The following is a 21377-nucleotide window of genomic DNA, read 5'->3' on the forward strand; positions in this document are numbered from 1 at the left end:
TTATAATTTACTTTAGAACATTTTCACATAATATTCATGAATTATGTTTATTATTATTTTTTTTATATATTTTGACTTAATTATGTTTTTTACTTGTTTTCATGATATGGTTTAAGGTTTTAAGAACATTGTTAATAGCTTTTGGTGAAATTATATTTTATTTGTTTGAATTGTTTTAATGATATTGTTGTTGAAATGTTGATGTTTACATATTTTTAAAGATATATATACAAATATGCGTGTTTTTAGATAGTATAATACATATTTTAATTAAATTTATATAACATTGATACAAATAAAAAAATACAATTCCGATTAATTTCAGACTTATTTTCAATTAATTCTTAAGGATTCTGTCCATCCAACTAGGGTCTAACATTTTTCACACCCTTAACGGGTCCTAATTATATACAAATCCAAATTATAATTCAAACAATTGTAATAACATATGCTTCAATTTGTTATTTCATTAGAAGTTGTATTTCAAAAATTTCATATAAAACGACAACATAAATTCATGTGAACCACAAAAATATAAGAGTGATGGGTATTTGGATAAAAGAATCTAATATTATCCAACACACCATCTGAAACATCATCCACGTCATCGTCATAATCTGCCACGTAAGTAAACCAGGCCTATCAAAATTAAGCTCGAGATTACACATCCTTCTTCACCAACCAATCAGAAGTCAGCAAAATGAATCCTACGTGGCATGTCCACATCCACCAGCTTCACCATATAGTTTCTATCTTCTTCTCATCTCTTTCAATATTTTCAATACTACAAGAAAAAGAAAAAAGAAGAATAACTGGTAAGCGTTAGCAATGGCTTCCCTGGCGGCTTCCACGGCGGCTGCTTCACTCGGAGTGTCTGAAATGCTCGGAAACCCACTCAACTTCAGCGGCGCCGCCAGGTCTGCTGCTCCGGCATCATCAAGCCCTGTCACTTTCAAGACTGTCGCTCTTTTCCAAAAGAAGAAGGCTGCTCCTCCTAAAAAGGCCGCTGCCGTTTCTCCCGCCGACGACGAGCTCGCCAAGTGGTATGGTATGTAATATAGCTTTTTATATTAATATATTATCAATTTTTATTTGAATTATGGTTCAAATTAGTCCTTTAAACTTTTTTTGGAGAATTAATTTGGTACAAAATAAATTTTGTTTATCAATTTACATTTTAATTTGACATTTGTGATCACATCTCAGCTAATAAAATATTAATAAGTAATTAATATATAGTATTTTAAATTAATTATTTATATAAAATTTTGGACCTTAAAATGTAAATATTAGGTTCTAAAATAATAAATGTTAGACTCTAGAATCCATTCCATTCAAAATGTACGACGAATCTCAAACTGAGAAATTGAATAAACTATAAGAAAATATAAATATTAGATTCCAAAAAAAATAAATGTTAGACACTAAATTAAAAATTATTATAAAATATATGGCGTGTTATTAAATTATTGATCTAACACACGAACAATGTAGAGCGCAGAGGGTATAAATGTCATTTAACCGTAAACATAAATTGCTAAATTATGCAATGAATACGCTGCAGGTAAACATTTATACGTATTTTAATATATAGCCAGTGTCTAATAGTTTGTTTTCCATGGTTTCAGGTCCTGAGAGAAGGATTTTCTTGCCGGAAGGACTCTTGGACCGGTCCGAGATCCCCGAGTACTTGACAGGAGAAGTTCCTGGAGAGTAAGATTCTCTTCTAGTGACAAAAATTATTGAATTCCCGCAATAATTCTATAAATTTTAGTGACGAAAATTATATTTTTACTGACAAAAATCCCGCAATAATATGAACCCCTGTGCCCCTGTGGCATTTTTTCATTAGTCGGATTTATTGCATAATTTTTTCGCTTGTTGATGATGAGTAAAATACTAATTAAAATGTGAAATGCAGTTATGGATATGATCCTTTTGGACTTAGCAAGAAACCAGAAGACTTTGCAAAGTAAGTTCATCTAAAAAAACTAATTTAATTTTTCAATTTTGATTTACTAAAAAATAATTAAAATGAATGAATACGTGCAGGTACCAGGCATTTGAGCTAATTCACGCGAGGTGGGCAATGCTCGGGGCAGCTGGATTTGTGATCCCTGAAGCCTTCAACAAATTCGGTGCCAACTGTGGCCCCGAAGCCGTCTGGTTTAAGGTTTGTTTTAGAAATAACGTTTTTCAGTATCTGTTTCCGTGCAATATATTTAAATAAAATGACAAATGAAATGCAGACGGGAGCTCTGCTTCTAGATGGAGGAACGTTGAACTACTTCGGAAACTCGATCCCAATCAACCTGGTTGTTGCTGTTGTTGCTGAGGTTGTCCTTCTTGGTGGTGCTGAATACTATAGAATCACCAATGGCCTGGTATGTTCATATGTGCTCTATATTTCAAACCATTTCGTCGTAGGTCTGCCCGTCGGTAATGTGGAACACCTAGCTAGGATTTGGAAGATAGGAACAACATTATTTGCACCTTGTTGTTATTAGGTGTTATATTGTTCATCATCAATAATATTAGCGGAAAATTTGTACCTTATCCATATTATGACAAAACGATAAGGACTAATTATGTCGCTGATGTTATTGAAGGAGATCAATTTTACTGGAAAACAATCCCCATAATAGAAATTTCTAGCCTAATTTCACCATTTTTTTCATTCGATTATGTCAGAAAATTCATATATAATTTGTGACTGGTTTTGATTCTTGCGTATAAGTATTTGGATAAATTGCATCAATGGTCGGTGAAATTTGAATAAGTTTTACAAAGATCATTAAATTTTATTTTATTTCAATAAAATCTTTGACTTTGACAATCCGATTATTTCAGACAGAAAAAATCACTAGAATAATAATGTAGACTAGCAGACACATTCGAAATGATTGATTTTTTACAAGAAACATGGAAGCCACGTAATAGCAAAAAAAAAAAAAAAAATTATATCCTTTATTTACTTAAACCAACTGTTTGTGGCAGCAAAAAAAAGTACATTTTTTTATGTCACGTGGCTTCATGCCATATGTTAAAGTAAGTTATTTCCAACGTGGTTATCACATCACTATTCTGGAGAAATTTTTTGTTCGAATTAATGACTTCATTGAAGTAAAAAAGAAAATTCAATAACTTTATTAAAAGAACTGAAATTCAGTAACCTTTATGAAACATACCTCACACTTCAGTGACCATCAATCAGGAGATGTCAATTCCATGTTTTGTATAAAAATCGTGATATCTCATATATACGTTCCATATGGTTATATGTGATATATACTTAAGAAAAATGATCTTTATGTCAATCTTGTCTTTGTAAATCGTGTTATCATGTCAGAACTTGTCACTCCCACCCATCACTATTTACACAAAATACATCATGTTTCCCGAACTATACCGCTACTAACATTACACTCCATAAACGTCTTGTAGGATTTTGAAGACAAGCTTCATCCCGGGGGGCCATTCGACCCGTTAGGACTAGCAGAAGATCCAGATCAGGCAGCATTATTGAAGGTGAAAGAGATAAAGAATGGAAGATTAGCCATGTTTGCAATGCTTGGTTTCTTTATCCAAGCATATGTAACTGGAGAAGGACCAGTTGAGAATCTGTCAAAACATCTGAGTGATCCTTTTGGAAACAACTTGCTTACTGTTCTTTCTGGTTCTGTTGAAAGAGTTCCTACTCTTTAGATTCTTTTTCTTCATCTCAATCTCAATGTGTTGTTGTACATCATCTCAACTTGACACTTTAAAGAGCATATGCAAAGCTCTTCTTTTTAATTATTTGCCTCTTATTTTGTTTGCTTTTCATTTACATCTTCCTACTTTAAACCATAATTTGCAGCCGGAATAAGGTACAAAAAAAATATCTTCAATGCAGTGGCGGAGTCAGGATTCCACATTTGGAGGCTTGATTTTAGGCCTGTGGCAGAGCTATCTTTATCTTAGAAATGATTGTTATATAGAAGGTTTGAAATGGTAGTTAAATACCGCGGCGAATACAGGATTGTTCGGTTGGGGCGGCCGAGTTTACACGTGGTGTGTAAAAAAAAAAATTTGCTAAATCGGTGCCTAATAGAAAAAATTCAGATTTAGAGAAGGCCTAATAGGTGAAAAAAAAATTAGAAATTTAGATTTAAGAAAGACCTAACAGGCAAAAAAAAATTTGCTATTCATCGCCCCCAAATTACTTATCACTGCCCCCTCTTGGATAATTTTGCCCTTTTCATTTATCCATTCAAAAACTTAATATCCTTTCTCTCCCGAGCCAAAAATTGGATTTCTGAAAAATGGACCTGAGAACGTCGAGGAAATCGAATAACTACAGTTCCTATTTACATTAATTGAAATTCGTCTCAAAAAACTAACCGATCCCATCAGTATATACAAAAAAAATCATCCAAATTGGCCTGGACCGGTGGTTCACACCACCTGGCCTAGGCAGAAACGGATGAAATACCCGTTTCTGCCTAGGCCAGGTCGTTTAGCACATATTCAACGAGTTTTGTCTCCGAATCTGAAGATGGAACTCGTGTTTTCGATTCGATTTTCAAATAAAAATACTTATCCGAGGAATCATTAGTCTTTTTTCTTTACCGTGTTTAAGTCTCATGAATGTTGTTCGGGTTTTTGAATTTCGAAGAAATTTGAGAGAATTTCAGTTTTTGAGTTTAAAAAATGAAAAGGGCAAAAGTGTCCAAAAGGGGGCGATGATAAGTAATTTGGAAGCGGCGAATAGCAATTCACACAAAAAAAAAATAGAAATTTAGATTTAATGAGGGCCTAACAGCCAAAAATTTAGAAATTTAGACTTAGAGATGGCCTAACAGGTCCAAAAAAATGAAATTTTGGATTTAGAGAGGACTTAACGGGATCTGGACCAATTTTTGGTACTAATATAGCATCCGAGCTAAATTTCTTGGAAACAGGGAGGCCGGAATCACCACAACCATAAATTTTGTGGAGACAGGGGGCTGAAACTACTCGTGGCCATGGTGGTTCCGGCGGCCGGAGGGGCCCGGGCCCTCCAGTCTCCGCCCCTGGTTAAATACCAGTCAAATTTTTTTTCCCTAATTCTTGATAATATAGAGCTAAAATTGATCTTACTTGAAAATATCAGTATTAGATTTGTACAATTTCATCCGTTAAAGCTAAATCTACATTTCTGTTGAAACTTTAGGTTTAAATTTAATCTTCATCTGCAACAGAATTTTACTATTTGTACCAAAAAAAAATTAGTTGTTTCAAGTAGTCTTATGTGAAACAAAAATTAGATAAATTATTAAAATAACGAATTAAACAATGTCTGGTCTTACTAAAATAATTAATTGATTTTCTTCATAAAAAATAAAAAAAAAATAATGAATTGATTAATGTTTCGGACTTTGAGGGAATGGACTGCATGTGTTTTTCATTAAAAAACCTCGATGTAAAAACCACGTGGTTTTTGTCTTTGTAAATTAAGACAGTTAAAAAAATTAAACAGATGGAAGAGCTGACATCGCTAGGGGGTTCTCAGCCATGACAGCTCTAGGGCGGAGCTTTCAGAACCATCCCTCTCAGAGGTGTTCCGACGAGCCAAAGGGTCGGTTGACCCTCCTCGCTCCTTCTGGCTCCACCCTTGTTTGAACGTTAATACAAATTTATTCTTGACGTTTAAAATAAAACAATTTTATTTATAATGTTGCTAAATTGGACTAAGCATGAGATCGCATGGAAGTACAAAGATGCATGTTTTGCCGAGAGGAAAACAATGTCCATGCTAAGCTTGAGATTGTATAGAAGCACAAAGATTAGAGCTTAAATTAAAGGTTGCTTAAAAGTTAGGAAGCCCTGATATAGGTACGGGTGCGGGTGCAGCAAATGATATTTTTTAAAAATATGAGACACGAGTGCATATATATGGATTAATTACAAAATTGGTCCAATTAAGAAATTCATTTACATTTTTAGATCCGTTACAACATATTGCCAAACTAGACAGTTTCATTGTCTACTTTTCCGTAATACCTCTATTTTGAAAAACCATCAAGTCATTGTGTACAAGGAGAGCTGCGAAGTAACTGCGGAGGAATTTAGGGCGATTTTGAGGAATATACCAAAGGTATTTTAGAAAAGTAAACAATTAAAGTATATAGTTTAGTAGTATGTGTTGTAATGTGTCTAAAAATATAAACCAATTTCTCAATTGGGTCAATTTTATAGTTAACTATATATATAACATTTATAAATCCCTCTAAATCATAAATATCATTCATTCATAAGAAGTCATTAATTAGTTCATCACATTCAATACTTTAAACTATTTAAACTACCGCTACTATATTATTTTCCTTACATTTTTTTTTTTTTTTGAAGGACTTTCAATAGATTTTTAATTTTTTATTTGTATTAGGATTTTATTTTATATTTTTATGGGTAATTAATTTATTAGTCCCTATATTTTGACAAAACACACTGTTTAGTCCCTGTATTTTCAAAAACATACGGTAAAGTCTCTAACGTTTTTCTCGGTAAACTGTTTAGTCCCTAACGTATTTCTTGGTGAACTGTTTAGTCCCTGCCGTTAGACTCTCGTGAAGATTTTGTTAGTCAATTTGGATTTGAGTTCTTCTTTTCCTTTACTTTTTTTTCTTTTAAACTCTAATGCATCTGAAATCAACTTTGAGTGTTCTTCTTTTTGATTTTCTTCTTAATCGTTCAAATTCGTAAGCATTGGGTCTGTTCTTTTTCTTATTCTCCATACAAATAGCTTCTTCTTCTAAATTGGATTTTCTCTTCTGAAGTTTGAAGGTAAATAGTAAAGGGTAATTTAGTCAAACAGATAGAATGACTAAACAGTTCATTGAAAAAAAAAAGTTAGGGATCTTACCATGTGTTTTTTAAAATATAGATACTAAACAGCGTGTTTTGTCAAAATATAAGGAACTAATAAATTAATTACCCTATTTTTATATATCAACTTTTCTTTCACCGTTACCTAACCTCACTTGGTAAGGCTTAGGTGATTTTATTTACACTCCAATGAGAAGAGCTATGATTAGTAACTCTACTTTTTTTTTATATATTACTCTCAACTTTTTATTTTATTTCCATTAATCTATATAAATACTTTATAAAGATATAAAATTAATGTATATATAAATTTACTTTACTTTATTCTCAAAATAAATATAACAAACGTATTAAACAATCACTTACCTTACCTTGTTTATCTTATCTCGTTTCCAAACACAAGTGACTGTTATCATATTCTGAGGTATTGAACAAATTTTTTTTAGGAATTAAAAAATGTCTACAAAAATCTAGATGTATATTTTAAGGACTTCATAATTATATATTTTTTTTAAAAAAAAATTTAAAGACAAGAAGAACAAACACCAAAAAAAAAGTCTATTATGACGCTAAATTTTAAGATTTAACGACGCTTTTCGGCGTCCCTAAACACTTACCCACGTTTTTAAAAGCGTCGTCACAAGCGTCATTAAATCGCGTGTCGTTAATTTTAACGACACATTAAAGCTTGTGTGGGTAAATTCAAAGCGTCATCTCTAGCGTCGTCATGCTTCCAACATTTACATTTTAGCGTCGTCATAATTTTATATTATTTATTTTTAATTATTGAAATTTCTACCACGTTTTAATAAAATGTCGCAAAATTAACGACACGTTATTTTTTGCTACACAAAAAAACCACGACACTTAAATTTAAAAGCCTCTCTCAATTCACTACATTTAATCATATATTTAGCTACACATAAAAAAAACCTGTTATGTTGTTAATAATTAATTATGCATATGTTCTTAAGAAACTTCAATATAATTTCTTTAGTATCTAGTATAATGTCGTTTAGATTAAAATATGTCATCATTATTATTAAAATTAAAGTAATCTCAATCTGGCACATTAATAGTATAAAGTTACATATGAAAAATCATGTAGAGTATCCGAATGTAAATAAATAATCCTTTACAACATTTTATTAAACCACTTTAAGCTCAAAAGTGAACACAAGATGGTTACAAATATTGAAAATCAAATACAAATATAAATGTCCTCTCTTCCTTTATGTCAGCAACATCATTCTCTTTCAGTTCTTCCATCTTTATCATGCTCATCTAAAAACAAAAAATTAACAGTCAGACTCATAAATTAAAGATTTTTAGTGCAGTTCAAAAATCACGAACATAAGAACAAAAGACATGAAGAGCTAAAAAAACTAGAGAGAAAAAATAAAAACAAAGAATTAGAAGAAAATCGTCAAGATTCAGAAGATAGAGATACCATGGGGGGAGTTGAAATAGGTTTGGCTATTATAAATGGAGAGTGGCTGTTATAAATGGAGCGAGGAAATCATAAATAGTGGGTAGATAATACGTGCTAAAGTAAGAATGAAAAGAAAGAGGTGAGTGGGAGGTTATAATTAGTTTGTATTTAATTAGGGTGATTGGTTTTTTTTTTTTAATGGAAGTTAGTTATGCACCATGTTTAACTCCACTAACATATCCAAACTAGTATGAGAAATGAAATAATAATTTTAAGTTTATGTTTTAAATATATTTCCTAAAAAAAACATTAAAGATATAATTCTTTTACAAACAAAAATATTAATTTACTTATAAAAAATATTAGTTTTGCCTATAACATATCCAAACTAGTCTTCACGTATCCCTGAATTAAACCATTTTTAACTCTCTTTTTTAAATATCAGCATTTTTTTTAAAAATTTGTAGTTAAATACCAAATAATAAATTAAAAGTGTCATTAATTTATTATTAAATATAACCCAAAAAAACAGTGGTTGAATTTTTTAATATTGGACAAAAATAAGAATATTGTGACCCTTTTCATCCATATAAAATCTAAATTGTCCTTAATTTTAAAAAAATATTGACATTTTTTTTTTATTTGTAGTTAAATTTTTTAGAACGTCCACAAAAAATTAAAAGCGTTATTAAGTTATAATAAAACATGACACAAGTGGAAAAGGGTGTGATTGAAATTTTTTATATTAGAATAAATCTAAAAAGCTTCTTCAAATTAAAAAATACGGAACACTTTTTATTGTTACAAAATTTAAATCTTTTATAACTTAAAAAAAAATATTGATGATGTTTTTCAAATGTATAGTTAATTTTTTTTTAAAAGCAAATAATTAAAAGAGTCATTAATTACGTTATTATAAAGGAAACACAAAATGAAAAGGTGTGGTTAAATTTTTAGATACTAGGATAAAGAATAAAAAATATATTAAAATAAGAAATATTGAGACACTTTTTCACATCATAAATTCTAAAAACGTTTTTACCTTTAAAAAAATATCGACGCTTATTTTAAAACCGTAGTTAAATTTTAAAAATGCCATCAAATAATGAAAAGCGTTGGTAAGTGATAATAAAAGTCGACACAAATACAAAAGCATGGTTAAATTTATAAATATGGAGACGCGTGTCGAAAAGCGTCGCTAAAAAATGTCGTAATAGACTCATTTTTTTGTAGTGAAAGAGCATTGACATAAAAAGAAAATGTTTGAATTTTTTTTTTTTTTTTTTTGAGAAAAAGAAAATGTTTGATTTTTAATAGACATTTAATGTCATTTGATTTAATGTTGCTTCATAGAATTATGAGGAATTTGCTTTACTTTTATATAGATATGTAGAAGTATAACTTAAAATATTAAGTTGAGTTAAATTTTATAAGTACCATAAATGAACAATTAATACAATATTTATGAATTAATTTGAGCATTTAAGAAAAAAAAAAACTGAAAATGTGTAATAATTATTATGATGAGCATTTAAATTTAAATATTGTAACTTTTTTTTTATTTCAACTATCATATTTTTTCTTCTATAAATTTGTACCTTTCATAAGTTTAAAATTGTAAGAGTTAGATAAATCTAAAGCATGTCTACATTTAAATCTCTAATTCATCTTTTCTGGAATAAGAGAAAAGACATGAAAGATAATATAGTTTTATATCCTCATCCAAGCAGGGGACATCTGATATCCATGTTAGAATTAGGTAAGCTCATATCCAAACACAATCCTTCTATCTCAATAACCGTTATAATCCTCAACACGCCCAATCACAACACATTCTCTCAAACCCATCCAACTCCTACCTTCTCCGAAAACAATCCGTCAATCAAATTCATTCACCTGCCGCCGATCAAAGATCCTACAGCTTCTTCATCTTCCGATCACCGGAAGCTAAACAACCCTAACCTCCACGATGCTCTATTATTTCTTTCCAAAACCTCAAATGTTAAAGCCTTCATTACCGATTTCTTCTGCAGTGTTTCGATTGAAGTTTCCTCCGACTTGAACATTCCTTCTTATTTCTTCTACACTTCTAATGCGAGCGTGCTTTGCCATTTTCTTTACTGGTATGTTATCGATAAGGAAATCAATTGGAGTAAGAGAAATCTCGATGAGCTCTTAGTTGATGTTCCGGGAACAACAACTATCGGATCTGAACATGTTCCAACGTTCATGCTTGATTCATCTCTAAATATCTACAAAGATTTAATTGAGACGGCAAATCTTATGGCTGAATCTGCGGGAATCATCGTGAATACATTTGAATTTCTAGAGCGGAAAGCTGTGAAGGCTTTAGAAGAAGGAAAGTGCACTCCTTATCATGTGCCGCCGCCTCCAATATATTGCGTTGGGCCACTTTTATTCACCGATGAAACCAAAGAACAACATGAGTCTCTTGTTTGGCTGGATTCACAGCCAGATCGGAGCGTTGTGTTTCTTTGTTTTGGTAGCCAAGGTACTGTTATTCCATCAGCGAGTCAATTGAAGGAAATCGCAATTGGGTTGGAAAATAGCGGAGTCAGGTTAGTAATAGTGATTAACCTAACAGATATTTATTTGATTTCAATAACTAATCCGTAACAAATAACTAAAATAATCGAATTTGACTAAACAAAAAGTTTTCGATTTCTAACCATAAATGACCAAATTCGGGATTCAGGTGGACGCTAATATACAATATAAATAAAATTATATGTTTCATTTAAATATAAATTTATTTTAAAATAATCAAATAAGACAAAATTGACAATCAAATTGAATTAGACTATGAAAATAACAGAACCAAACAGGAATTTTTGTTCGGTTTTTGGACTTTTTACTTAGTAATGGTGTAGGTTCCCACTGAAATTACAATTATATATGAACTAAAAAATTTGATCCAACTTAATTTTAAATTGATAATTTAGTATATTTATTTATTATATATTCTGAATTTCGATCAAACTAGTTGATTTTTCTACTTATGCCCCTGCAGGTTCGTATGGGTGGTGCGGAATCCACCGGAAGAAGATGGAGAAGAGCCGAATTTAGAAAATCTATTACCGGAAGGGTTTCTAGAGAGAAGTAACGGGAGAGGAATTGTTGTTAAATCTTGGGCACCGCAAAGTGAAATTTTGAACCATGAATCAGTGGGTGGATTCGTGACTCATTGCGGGTGGAATTCGATTCTAGAAACAGTATGTGCGGGGGTGCCTATGTTGGCATGGCCACTTTATGCAGAACAAAAGATGAACAAGATGTTTTTAGTTGATGATATGAAATTGGCATTGCCGATAATTCAATCGAAAAATGGATGGGTGAGTGCAGAAGAGTTGGAGGAGCGATTGATTGAGCTAATGAAGTCGGAGAAAGGGGATATTATACGAAAGCAAGTACTGGATTCGAGAGAAGTTGCGATGAAGGCCATGAGCGATGGAGGATCATCTAATTTGGCTATTAATAGGTTGATTAGGGGATTGAATTAAGCTTGTTATCAAAAATAAGGGGAAAATAATTAATATTAAAAAATAAAAGTATACAAACAACACTTAATTTATTTATTATAAAAATAAAAATATACAAATATTACTTTATTAATTTATTATTGGTATGGTCTAACTACTAATTCCTTTATTCCATTATATTTATTTTTTTCCCTATTTGTAAGATTAAGGAATTATTAATTAGAAGATTTGAATTCAATTAGAGACAAAATATTGCTCATAATCCGTATATACAAGAGTTTAATTCAATTTTTGATACTAGTCAAGAATAAAGTAAAAAATATCTTTGATGTGAATTAAATAGTCAATCTTCATTCCCCAAAAAGAAATTCCTAAGTGTCGAACTTTGCATAGAAAAAGCAATCATTCTATTAGAACAAATAATCCATAATTCTATATTTTAATAAAGACAAGTCTACGCGTTTATTAATCAGACTCTTAAATCATTTAAACCACAAACCTAACTCTGAAGAGATGACATGTTGTGAGCCCGTGTATCATCTAAACTGTTGACATGTTCCCAACCATTAAAATTTGGGTGGCCAACTCTAAATAATTAATTTAACCTTAAACCATCATAAAAAAAAAGGGTTAGAAAATAGCCAAAAGAATGCATACACCGGAAGGGATACACTAAGCATCGTCCTTAAAAACGGTTGGTGACAGTGTCATGTAAAAACGAAATCCAATTTGCCAAAATCCTTCTAAGAGTAGGATAATCGGGTTCTGCGGCCGCTCACATCTATCCTTTCATTTATGTTTGTAAGCCTAACTAGGGTGTTTTAGTCTTTTACATTTTAATTGAAAGAGATATTTAAGCCTCTTTGTTTTTAAAAATGAGTAAATTTTGATGAATTAAAATTATTAGCTTTCATTGGGGCAAGGTTTCTTAAAATTATTAAGCCTATTTGGGATTAACTCCTTCAAGTTCAAGCTTGAGAAGAAATTTCTTTGTTGGTTTAAGATTAAAACCAACTTGTTTGTGATTAATCCATATCACTCTTCTAAGATTTTCCATTCCATTTTCTCTGTCTTACTAATTTGAACATCTACCCTCCTTACAAAATTCAACTTTAGTCTCTATTTTATTTTTAATTTTTATTTTGGTCCATATATTAAATATTTATTTATTTTATTTTTTTAAAGAAGTTTTAGATGTTAAAAATAAAAATAAGGTAAGGAATAGAGTAAAACTAAATAATAATCAGTAAACATGTAAATTGATCCAATGATCTTAAAACGACTATAATATAATATAATCCAACGACTATACCCACAACATCCAATTAATCCAACGATCTTAAAATGACTATAATATAATCTAACATTCGGAGTATAATAATCAAGAATTAAGGACACGGGCGTGATAATTGATCCGACATTCACATCACTTTGACTAAAAAATGGGAATATCAACTTTATTGTGACCCAAGATCAATTTTATCTGTAATTTTATCCCATCATTTATTTCATAACTTATAAAAAATGTCTTAAATCATAACGAAGTAATAAAATAATTTAAGTTTTTTTTTTTTTTTATTAACGGTTTCAGCGAAAAAAAGCATCTTTATAAAGTCATTGTAAACTTTTAAGTCATAGTTGTATTTTTACCTATATACAAAACTAGAAATTTATTATTCTTATTTCCATAAAAAAAAAAAAACTAGTAATTATTTGTTGTTCTCACTAAAAATTAATTTAACTCAAAATTGATGTTTATTTTACATATATTGTAATAAAATATTATTTCTCCTTTAATATTTTTTTAGTCATATGTAAATTCAATATAAACATGCGCCTAAAAATACTACTCGAATAACGAAAAATAAATATTGGAAAGTATAAAATTTTGATTTTGTTAGTTACAAGAATTAGAAATATATTGTTATTTAAGTTAACCCAATAATCGTTAAAATATTAAGAGACTCAATTTTCATAATTTTCATATATTGATTCCCTCCATGTTGTTCAGTTGGTTAACGGCAGGGTAGCCCCGCATCACAGGTATTATTGGCTCATTGATAAGTGCAGAACTCTTCTAAGACAGAATTGGAACGTCAAAGTGGTTCACACCTTCCGTGAAGGTAACAAAGTCGCGGATTGGATGACGAATTTCGCAGGAACTCTCCTCCTAGGTCATCACGAGTGTGATAGGCTGCCTGCAGGCCTCCGAGACATTCTTCTGGAAGATCAGATTGGTATCAGCCACAATGGTCCTGAAGCTAGCTTAGTTTAATTTTATTTTCTTTTTTCTGCTTTGTCTCTGGGGTGAGCTACCCTTCCTCTTCTACCAAAAAAAAAAAAAGAAATATATTGTTATTTAAGTTAACCCAATAATCGTTAAAATATTAAGAGACTCAATTTTCATAATGTCATAGCATCAATTGAATTTTTTATAACTCATTGTTGTTTGTTATATAAATAAATAGATTTAGAAGACTTGGTTCAATAGTAATAATCCATTAAATAAATGAATTATGATGCGTGCTTTTTTTTATATATATCAAATATATTAATACTTTTGATCCTTAATTCAATTTTTTTTAACTCTACCACTTGGAAGAAAACTATTGGTCCGACATCCACGTCATTTTGACTGGAAAATGGTCACTTGGAAGAAAACTATTGGTCCAGCGTTCACATCACTTTGATTGAAAAATTGAAAGAGTGACCGAGATAAATTTGATTGATTTTGTTGAATTATTTTAAATGCTTTTGGAAAGAACGACCCAACATAAATTTGATTGACTTTATTGAATTATTTTAAATGCTTTTGACTCTCTTAAAATTTAAAATTGGTTTTAAAATTGGAATGTTTTTTACTATGAATACTTTTGACCCTCTTAAAATTAAAATTCTGATGTATTTTTTTAGGAAATAGCAAGTCTAGAATCAATAATTTTTGATGTAAGCCTAGAATCAATAATTTTTGGTGTTATTATTGCCCAAAATTCATTTCCCATTCAAATTGAAAATGTTACCAATTCTGATTTTTTTTTAAGGAAATAGCAAGTCTGGAATTAATAATTTTTGGCGTTATTAATGCCCAAAATTCCTTTCCCATTAAAATTGAAAATGTTACCAATCCTGATATTTTTTTAAGGAAATAGCAAGTCTGAAATCAATAATTTTTGGTATTATTATTGCCCAAAATTCTTTTCCCATTAAAATTGAAAATGTTACAAATTCTGATATTTTTTTAAGGAAATAGCAAGTCTAGAATCAATAATTTTTAGCATTATTATTGCCCAAAATTCTTTTCCCATTAAAATTGAAAATGTTACCAATTCTAATATTTTTTTAAGGAAATAGCAAGTCTTTAGCGTTATTATTGCCCACAAATCCTTTTAGTTTAAAATTGAAATTCAAGTATAAAAACAGAAGCAACATCACAGTCTGAGGTCCAACCTTGGAAGATTTTTTAGCTATGGCTATGACTCTCATTCAACAGCAACCCTTTTTCTCTTTCGTTGCAGACTGCAATGAGGTCAGTCCATATCCATAATATATTTCATACATGTTTTTGTTCAAATAACTAGTTTGGAATTTCAATTCTGAATCCATATTGCAGGCTCTTGGACACTCCATCACTTTTGGAAGGTTCATATCCGACTCTTACTCTTTTGCATCTGCTTCTGCTTCTGCTTCGGACAAATGGTCCACTTCTTCTCATGTTGAAGAGGCTCAGAGATTATGTCGACCTGGCTCTGTAGCGCAGAAAAGAGCCCTTTTTGAAGCACACACTGCTGCACCCAAGACTGATGATCCTCAAGTTGGAGCACAAGGATCTGACTGCACAGTTGATGTCACTTCACTTACTGCTGTTGAGGAGGAAATAGTTGCTGCTGTTGAGGAGATAGTTGCTGCGGTTGAGGAGGAGGATATAGTTGCTGCGGTTGAGGAGGAGGACATAGCTGCTGTTGAGGAGGAGGAGATAGTTGCTGAGGAGGAGGGCATAGTTGCTGTTGAGGAGGACATAGTTGTTATTGAGGAGGAGATAGTTGCTGCATTTGAGGAGGAGGAGATAGTTGCTGCGGTTGAGGAGGAGGACATAGTTACTATTGAGGATGAGGAAATAGTTGCTGCGGTTCAGGAGGAGGAGGAAATAGTTGTTGTTGAATGTTCAAGCCAGATCCTGAAAGAACAACCAATCAGCAAGAAGCCCCCAAAGTCAATGAATTTCAGGAAGATTAAAAGAATTATCAGGAAGATTGACAATTTTAGAGCGCAGCTACAAACAACACTCAAGGTACACATAGGATTTCAAGCCTTTTTTAGTCACATATTGTCAATATCAGATACTAATGTACATATGCTTTCTCAAATGATGACTATCTGTTTCTTTTAAGCAGGGGAAAGCTGAAGCAGAGCTTAAAAAACTAAGTCAAAGCCTTTGCTTCAAGGCCAGGCCGCCACCCTATGTTTTACAAACAAATCAGATGGAGAAGGTAATATTTTATACTAATATTTCACTCATACTTCTATCTGTCTCCTTAATTTCTTTCACAATGTTTGTTTCCCCGGTTTCTATCAGGTTCCTAACATGGTCCAGGCCACTGCTCAACCACCTCAGAGGTCTTCATTCAAGAATGGTGGATCGAAGCATGCCACGAGGAAAAATAACGAAAATACACAACTCCAATCAAAATATTCCAAATGAATGAGCAGAGCACATAAGCTTGAGACAGCTTCACAAGTGCATGATGGAAGCAAATCACCTCCATATGCTTGTGGAAGTGATGTCCTCTAATTTATTAGGAATGTAAAGCTAATTTGTAACTCAGCTACTAATTGGAAAGAAAATACGAAGTTTTTCATCTCATTCATATTCTCATTTTGGCACCTATAACAAGTAAAAAAAAACCATTGACACTTGCGGCCTAGCGTACTTAGTCCATTTATCGCGTGGGTGCCTAGCATATTTACCTAAATAGACTAACATGATGCTCTATCAAACCTAACAAGTGTGCTCAACACATTTCCATCCAAATCCAGGATTGAAATTCGGGCCACTAGAAAAGGGACATTCATTGTCTCAAGGTAAGACACAATAACAAAAGAAACAATACTCTCTCTCTCTCTAAGATAATGTGCTAACTTAATCATCGGAATAGACGCCGGTTACCGAGACTGTCTGTCCTAACTCCACTTCTTACAAGTCAATAATATCAAGGGATTCAGGCTCCCTAGAACAAAACTACCAAGTTACTCCTTTCATTGACATCGGTATCTTAGATTGATTAACTATCTTTGACTCTTATCTCCAATATTATTCTCTTTTGCACTCTTTTCCTAAATTAAGCATATTAGACTACATGAATGGTCTCTATATTTGCTGAAATTTTGACATTTAGCTCCTAAACTTCGATTTCTTGATATTTAGCTCTGCACATTGATTAAATTCAACCCCTCATCGAAGGCACCATCAGACATGCATTACATGACCTGTTAAATGACACATATGGCATCTTGCACAGCTTATAGGCGTGGCACTTAACAGCCATGTGATGCAACTTCAATGAGGAGGCTGGATTTTGATAATAACAAATTAACAAGGAGGAATGTGACCGAATCGAACTTCAGTAGCTAAATGACTAAATTTTTAGAAATACTGCTACCAAAAATATCTAGTTTTGCCACCAAAAATGTATTGTAATGCTGTGAGAGACGAGTCTCTTAAAATGCAACTGGAAATGAGTTGATGAACATAAAAGTTCTAGTAAAAACATTCCTTGTGCATCAGCTATTTATACACTTCATGGCTACAGATGCATAAAATTATCTTGTAAAACTAGATCGAATATATACTTTGGAGCTGCATTAAGTGAATGTGATATAAATAGTTTTTTAAGCTAAGGAGAAACAACTACTTACCATCACGTGCTTATTGCCTTTAGACATCATGTCCATTGCAGCCAAAAACACTTCGTCAGCATCAAAAGCGACTTCCTGAAATTCACGAAGTAGAAAGAAATATAACTTATAATTCAATCTCACTTGCTAAAATACTTTAACACGACCCGCCTAAGTGAGCAAAACTATTAACATTCACACTACCAAAGGCTAAATTAAGCAGACCTAATGGTTATGTTGACAAAATATCAAAGTAGCCTCGATATATTAACGATGAGTACTTACTGGTCCAATATCCGCAATCAATTGAGCACGAAATGAGAGACCAAGTCCCTCATTATACAAGGCTCTTACATGTTTCCATCAATTGACAGTGCCAGCCTATATTTTCTGCCTGCCTCTAGAAGAACTTCTTCACATTCTTCACACATTAATAAGAGAAGATGCAACTTTGTCTTTATTTGTTACTTTTTCGTCTACAATTTTGACCTTCTACCCCGATTGTGAACTGATAAGTGATCCCTTTTTGAGAGGCGAGTTCTCAGTTCCCGACTCATCTTCAGTTTTAATTCTGCATGAAGAAGATATGTGTTTCCCAATAGGCCAACAGCCAACAGACTCATGGGCTTCATGGCTACGGCTTTAGAAAGTAACTTGGCTGACTTGTACAGTATGATCTCCGCATGTTCTTCATCGTGTTTCCCCCTTAGATTCTGGAAGATATCTATCAAACACCAGATCATCCGAAACCATTGTCGAAGAAGGGGAAACAACATCAGACTCCATAATAGACTCGCGAACTGTCAAACAAGAATTATCATAAAGCCCCTCTGCTTCGGCTTGAGATCTATAGATTTCATGTTTGTTAATCTTCCTACTGTGAGAAGACCTGTACACTTGACTAGATTGCTTCAACATCTGCTGCTTCACAAAGCAAGCTTCTGTTTCTGTATGTTTGAAACTAAAATTAAGATCCATTGACTCGACCATATTAGCACACAATTTCCATGTCTCAGTTTCGCTATCTTGGTTTGTCTTCCATGGGACATGATGATTATCCAAAAACTGCAATCTGCTACTTCGATCAACACCATCATATCCTTTAATCATTTGCTAAACCCTGTACAGCCCCTTGCTTAACAGTCTCTTTATCCTTCACTTTATTAGACTTAGACTCAACCATTTTCTCCCCAAACAAACCACCAAAAAATTGTAATAGTCCAAACCCTGCTTCTCTAATACTCTCAACTACATTGTTATGCACCATTTTCAGCCCCTTGCTTAACAGTCTCTTTCGGGTTTCAGCAATTACATTGCTATGCTAGAGTCTCCTATACTCTCAACTGTGGCCTCAATAACATTTCTATAATTCGAAACCGAAGACTGAATTGATTCAATAACACTAACATAACCTTCAAATCATTAACTTTTTCATCAAACCCAAATGGAAACCCAACAGCAAAGATCAAAATAGAAGCAGGAAACACAATAATTGTTGAAACCATAACTCTAGAAACAGCGAAAGCGCAGAAAACACCCAACAGAAACACAAAGACATACTTCTTGTAATCAATTCATGAAGAAAAAAAAATCACGAAGCTGAGTTGACTCACCAGAGCTAACCAAATCACCATCATCGACCCAACCATCGTAATTGATTGGATTAGAGCTGGGGGATCCACCTCTGATGGGAGATCATCTCGAGGGGTTAACAATGTACAAGGATTTTGTGTGGGAACTGTGAAGGAATCTTTCATTTTCGCGCGAAAGTGATGGAAAATGGAAGAAGAGAATTGACACTGAGTGTCAATATGGGTCATCAACCACTGACACCACCCGCGCAACCCGCAACTTAAACCAATTAGTGTTGAGTCTGAATGGGTTTGAGTGATAAAATAGGTCAAATGGATCGACTCACTTAACTCGTTTATGAAACAGGTCAGGTTGCGGGTTGACTTGCGAATTAATTGCAACCCATGTAATTTTAAGCGTGTTGTGTCGACCCAATCTAAGAACTCATTTAACCTGACCCATATAACTCGTTTTCACCCGTATATACTTGTAAATATTATATATTATTATGGACAAGATACAAACTGACTTTATTTTAAGATTTTTTTTATACTTGTGTTTGAGTTTATTTTGATATTTGTTGAATATTATACATTTTAATTAACATTTATGTTTATTTATTGGATTTTTGTTATAATGGGCTAATGGGTTGACGATACAACTCATTTAACAAATTTTGATATATAACAAGTTAATGGGTCAAACGAGTTATGTTAATTTTTTAGTCATATTTTATTTGTTTACGTAAACGAGTTATCTAGGTCAACCCATTTAATAAATGGGTCGTGTCTTGTCAATCCATTTATTAAACGGGTCGTATTAGGGTTGACCTAAACGGGTCACCTGAGTAGGTCGACGCGATCCATTTACGAACCGCGAACCCATATTAACACGGGAAACACTGATCGTAACGTCTTTTTCAGATTTAATTTTGGCTTAATACAACCAAAATTCGTTCCAAAAACTTGATTGGCGCCTAAAGTTACAAAAGTGTATCTTTAAGTCTTGCCACTTAATTTTTTAGAGTGATCTATATATCATCTAGAGTTGTTTAAGCGAGTCCATTTGTCTTGTAAACTTGATTAGATTGGTATATATATTTCAATTTGTTGTAAAAAAAAATTAAGAACTTAAAAAAACAAAGATTTAACTCCTTTACAGTGTTTTTTTATAGAATTATGGACTTAATAATGACACTTTAAGCCAGTTTAGGAGGAGGGAGTTAATGAGGCAATATGTAAATTTATGGCCAATCAAATTTGTTGAAAGAGGAACTGATGTATTAAACCTTTAAATTTTGAAGAAACTATGAAATAGTAAAATCAAATTATAATAATGTAATTAAACATATGTTTGGTTCATGTTGTATTCAAAATTTTGTATTTTACTTTTATGCTGCATTTAACCATTGAAATTCAAGTCACCTCATGTATCAAAATTATTAAGGGGATGCGAGGTATTTTTTGCTAAAAAGGACGGGATTTGTTCCGATTCTATAATATGTGAATGCAACATTAGAAGTTTTGGCCTATTATTCAAGCGTTGTGCATGATGCGATGCGGAGTATATATATATATATATATAAATTAGGAATGAAGTGTAAAAATACCACAAACGTTTATAGTCAGAAGCAATTTTACTTTTAATATTTAAAATGGTGCAATACTACCCTTAACGTTGGAAGCCAAGAGCAATTTTGTCTATAAACTTGGCAATTTTAATCAATTTTAGACTTTATTATAAAACACATATACTTTGTTCCATATTTTGCATCAATTGCATATTAGTTTGTTTAAAAAAAATCAAATTTTATGTTATCTATATATAATATAAAACAGTAACGATGGAGCTGATGTGTCACTTCCTCCTTTTTTACTGATAAAAAAATATAATATAAAATATAATATATTAATTTTAGTTATATTATTATATTTATTTATAAAAAGATTATTTTATCCGTACTATATCTAAGAGTTATACAGAATTTAAATTAATCCCTAAAATCTCTCTAATTCTCTGCATATCTATATCTAAAAGTTCTACATAATTTAAATTAATCCCTAAAATCTCTCTAATTCTCTGCATATCTATATCTATATATAATATAAAACAGTAACGATGGAGCTGAGGTG

At 32.0% G+C, this 21377-nt stretch overlaps 3 protein-coding genes and 1 pseudogene across 4 annotated transcripts; 3 read left to right on the forward strand and 1 right to left on the reverse strand.

Moving 5' to 3' along the window:
• The first annotated feature begins 765 nt into the window (after positions 1-765).
• Positions 766-3798, forward strand: LOC136233233 (chlorophyll a-b binding protein CP26, chloroplastic). Its single transcript, XM_066022851.1, has 6 exons — positions 766-1048; positions 1629-1713; positions 1922-1972; positions 2053-2173; positions 2250-2384; positions 3445-3798. Exons 1-6 carry the CDS (start codon positions 829-831, stop codon positions 3703-3705), a joined length of 873 nt encoding a protein of 290 aa, XP_065878923.1. The 5' UTR covers positions 766-828; the 3' UTR covers positions 3706-3798.
• A 6146-nt stretch (positions 3799-9944) lies between these two features.
• LOC136233330 (UDP-glycosyltransferase 88B1-like) lies at positions 9945-11896 on the forward strand. The gene is made up of 2 exons (XM_066022965.1): positions 9945-10860; positions 11313-11896. Exons 1-2 carry the CDS (start codon positions 9974-9976, stop codon positions 11800-11802), a joined length of 1377 nt encoding a protein of 458 aa, XP_065879037.1. The 5' UTR covers positions 9945-9973; the 3' UTR covers positions 11803-11896.
• A 3269-nt stretch (positions 11897-15165) lies between these two features.
• On the reverse strand, positions 15166-19517 carry LOC136234059 (uncharacterized; annotated as a pseudogene).
• LOC136234058 (uncharacterized) lies at positions 15193-17220 on the forward strand. Of its 2 annotated transcripts, XM_066023824.1 has the most exons (4): positions 15193-15307; positions 15392-16069; positions 16173-16268; positions 16355-17217. In XM_066023824.1, the coding sequence occupies exons 1-4, from the start codon at positions 15248-15250 to the stop codon at positions 16478-16480; spliced, it is 960 nt and encodes a 319-aa protein (XP_065879896.1). In that variant the 5' UTR covers positions 15193-15247; the 3' UTR covers positions 16481-17217. The 2 variants fall into 2 exon arrangements, with proteins under 2 accessions (XP_065879896.1, XP_065879895.1); XM_066023823.1 differs by having other exon boundaries at positions 16173-17220.
• Positions 19518-21377: the final 1860 nt, after the last annotated feature.

This window comes from Euphorbia lathyris, chromosome 6, assembly GCF_963576675.1.
Source record: "Euphorbia lathyris chromosome 6, ddEupLath1.1, whole genome shotgun sequence".
In the NCBI taxonomy this organism is placed as follows: Eukaryota; Viridiplantae; Streptophyta; class Magnoliopsida; order Malpighiales; family Euphorbiaceae; genus Euphorbia; species Euphorbia lathyris.

Bases quoted from the DNA above. Each gene is read 5' to 3' on its own strand.
- LOC136234058 (XM_066023823.1), top strand. From the start codon at position 15,248: ATGGCTATGACTCTCATTCAACAGCAACCCTTTTTCTCTTTCGTTGCA. The intron at 15,308-15,391 runs GTCAGTCCATAT...TCCATATTGCAG, and splicing joins TCGTTGCAGACTGCAATGAG to GCTCTTGGACACTCCATCAC. The intron at 16,070-16,172 runs GTACACATAGGA...TCTTTTAAGCAG, and splicing joins AGCTACAAACAACACTCAAG to GGGAAAGCTGAAGCAGAGCT.
- LOC136233233 (XM_066022851.1), top strand. From the start codon at position 829: ATGGCTTCCCTGGCGGCTTCCACGGCGGCTGCTTCACTCGGAGTGTCT. The intron at 1,973-2,052 runs GTAAGTTCATCT...GAATACGTGCAG, and splicing joins AAACCAGAAGACTTTGCAAA to GTACCAGGCATTTGAGCTAA. The intron at 2,385-3,444 runs GTATGTTCATAT...AACGTCTTGTAG, and splicing joins ATAGAATCACCAATGGCCTG to GATTTTGAAGACAAGCTTCA.
- LOC136233330 (XM_066022965.1), top strand. From the start codon at position 9,974: ATGAAAGATAATATAGTTTTATATCCTCATCCAAGCAGGGGACATCTG. The intron at 10,861-11,312 runs GTTAGTAATAGT...ATGCCCCTGCAG, and splicing joins TTGGAAAATAGCGGAGTCAG to GTTCGTATGGGTGGTGCGGA.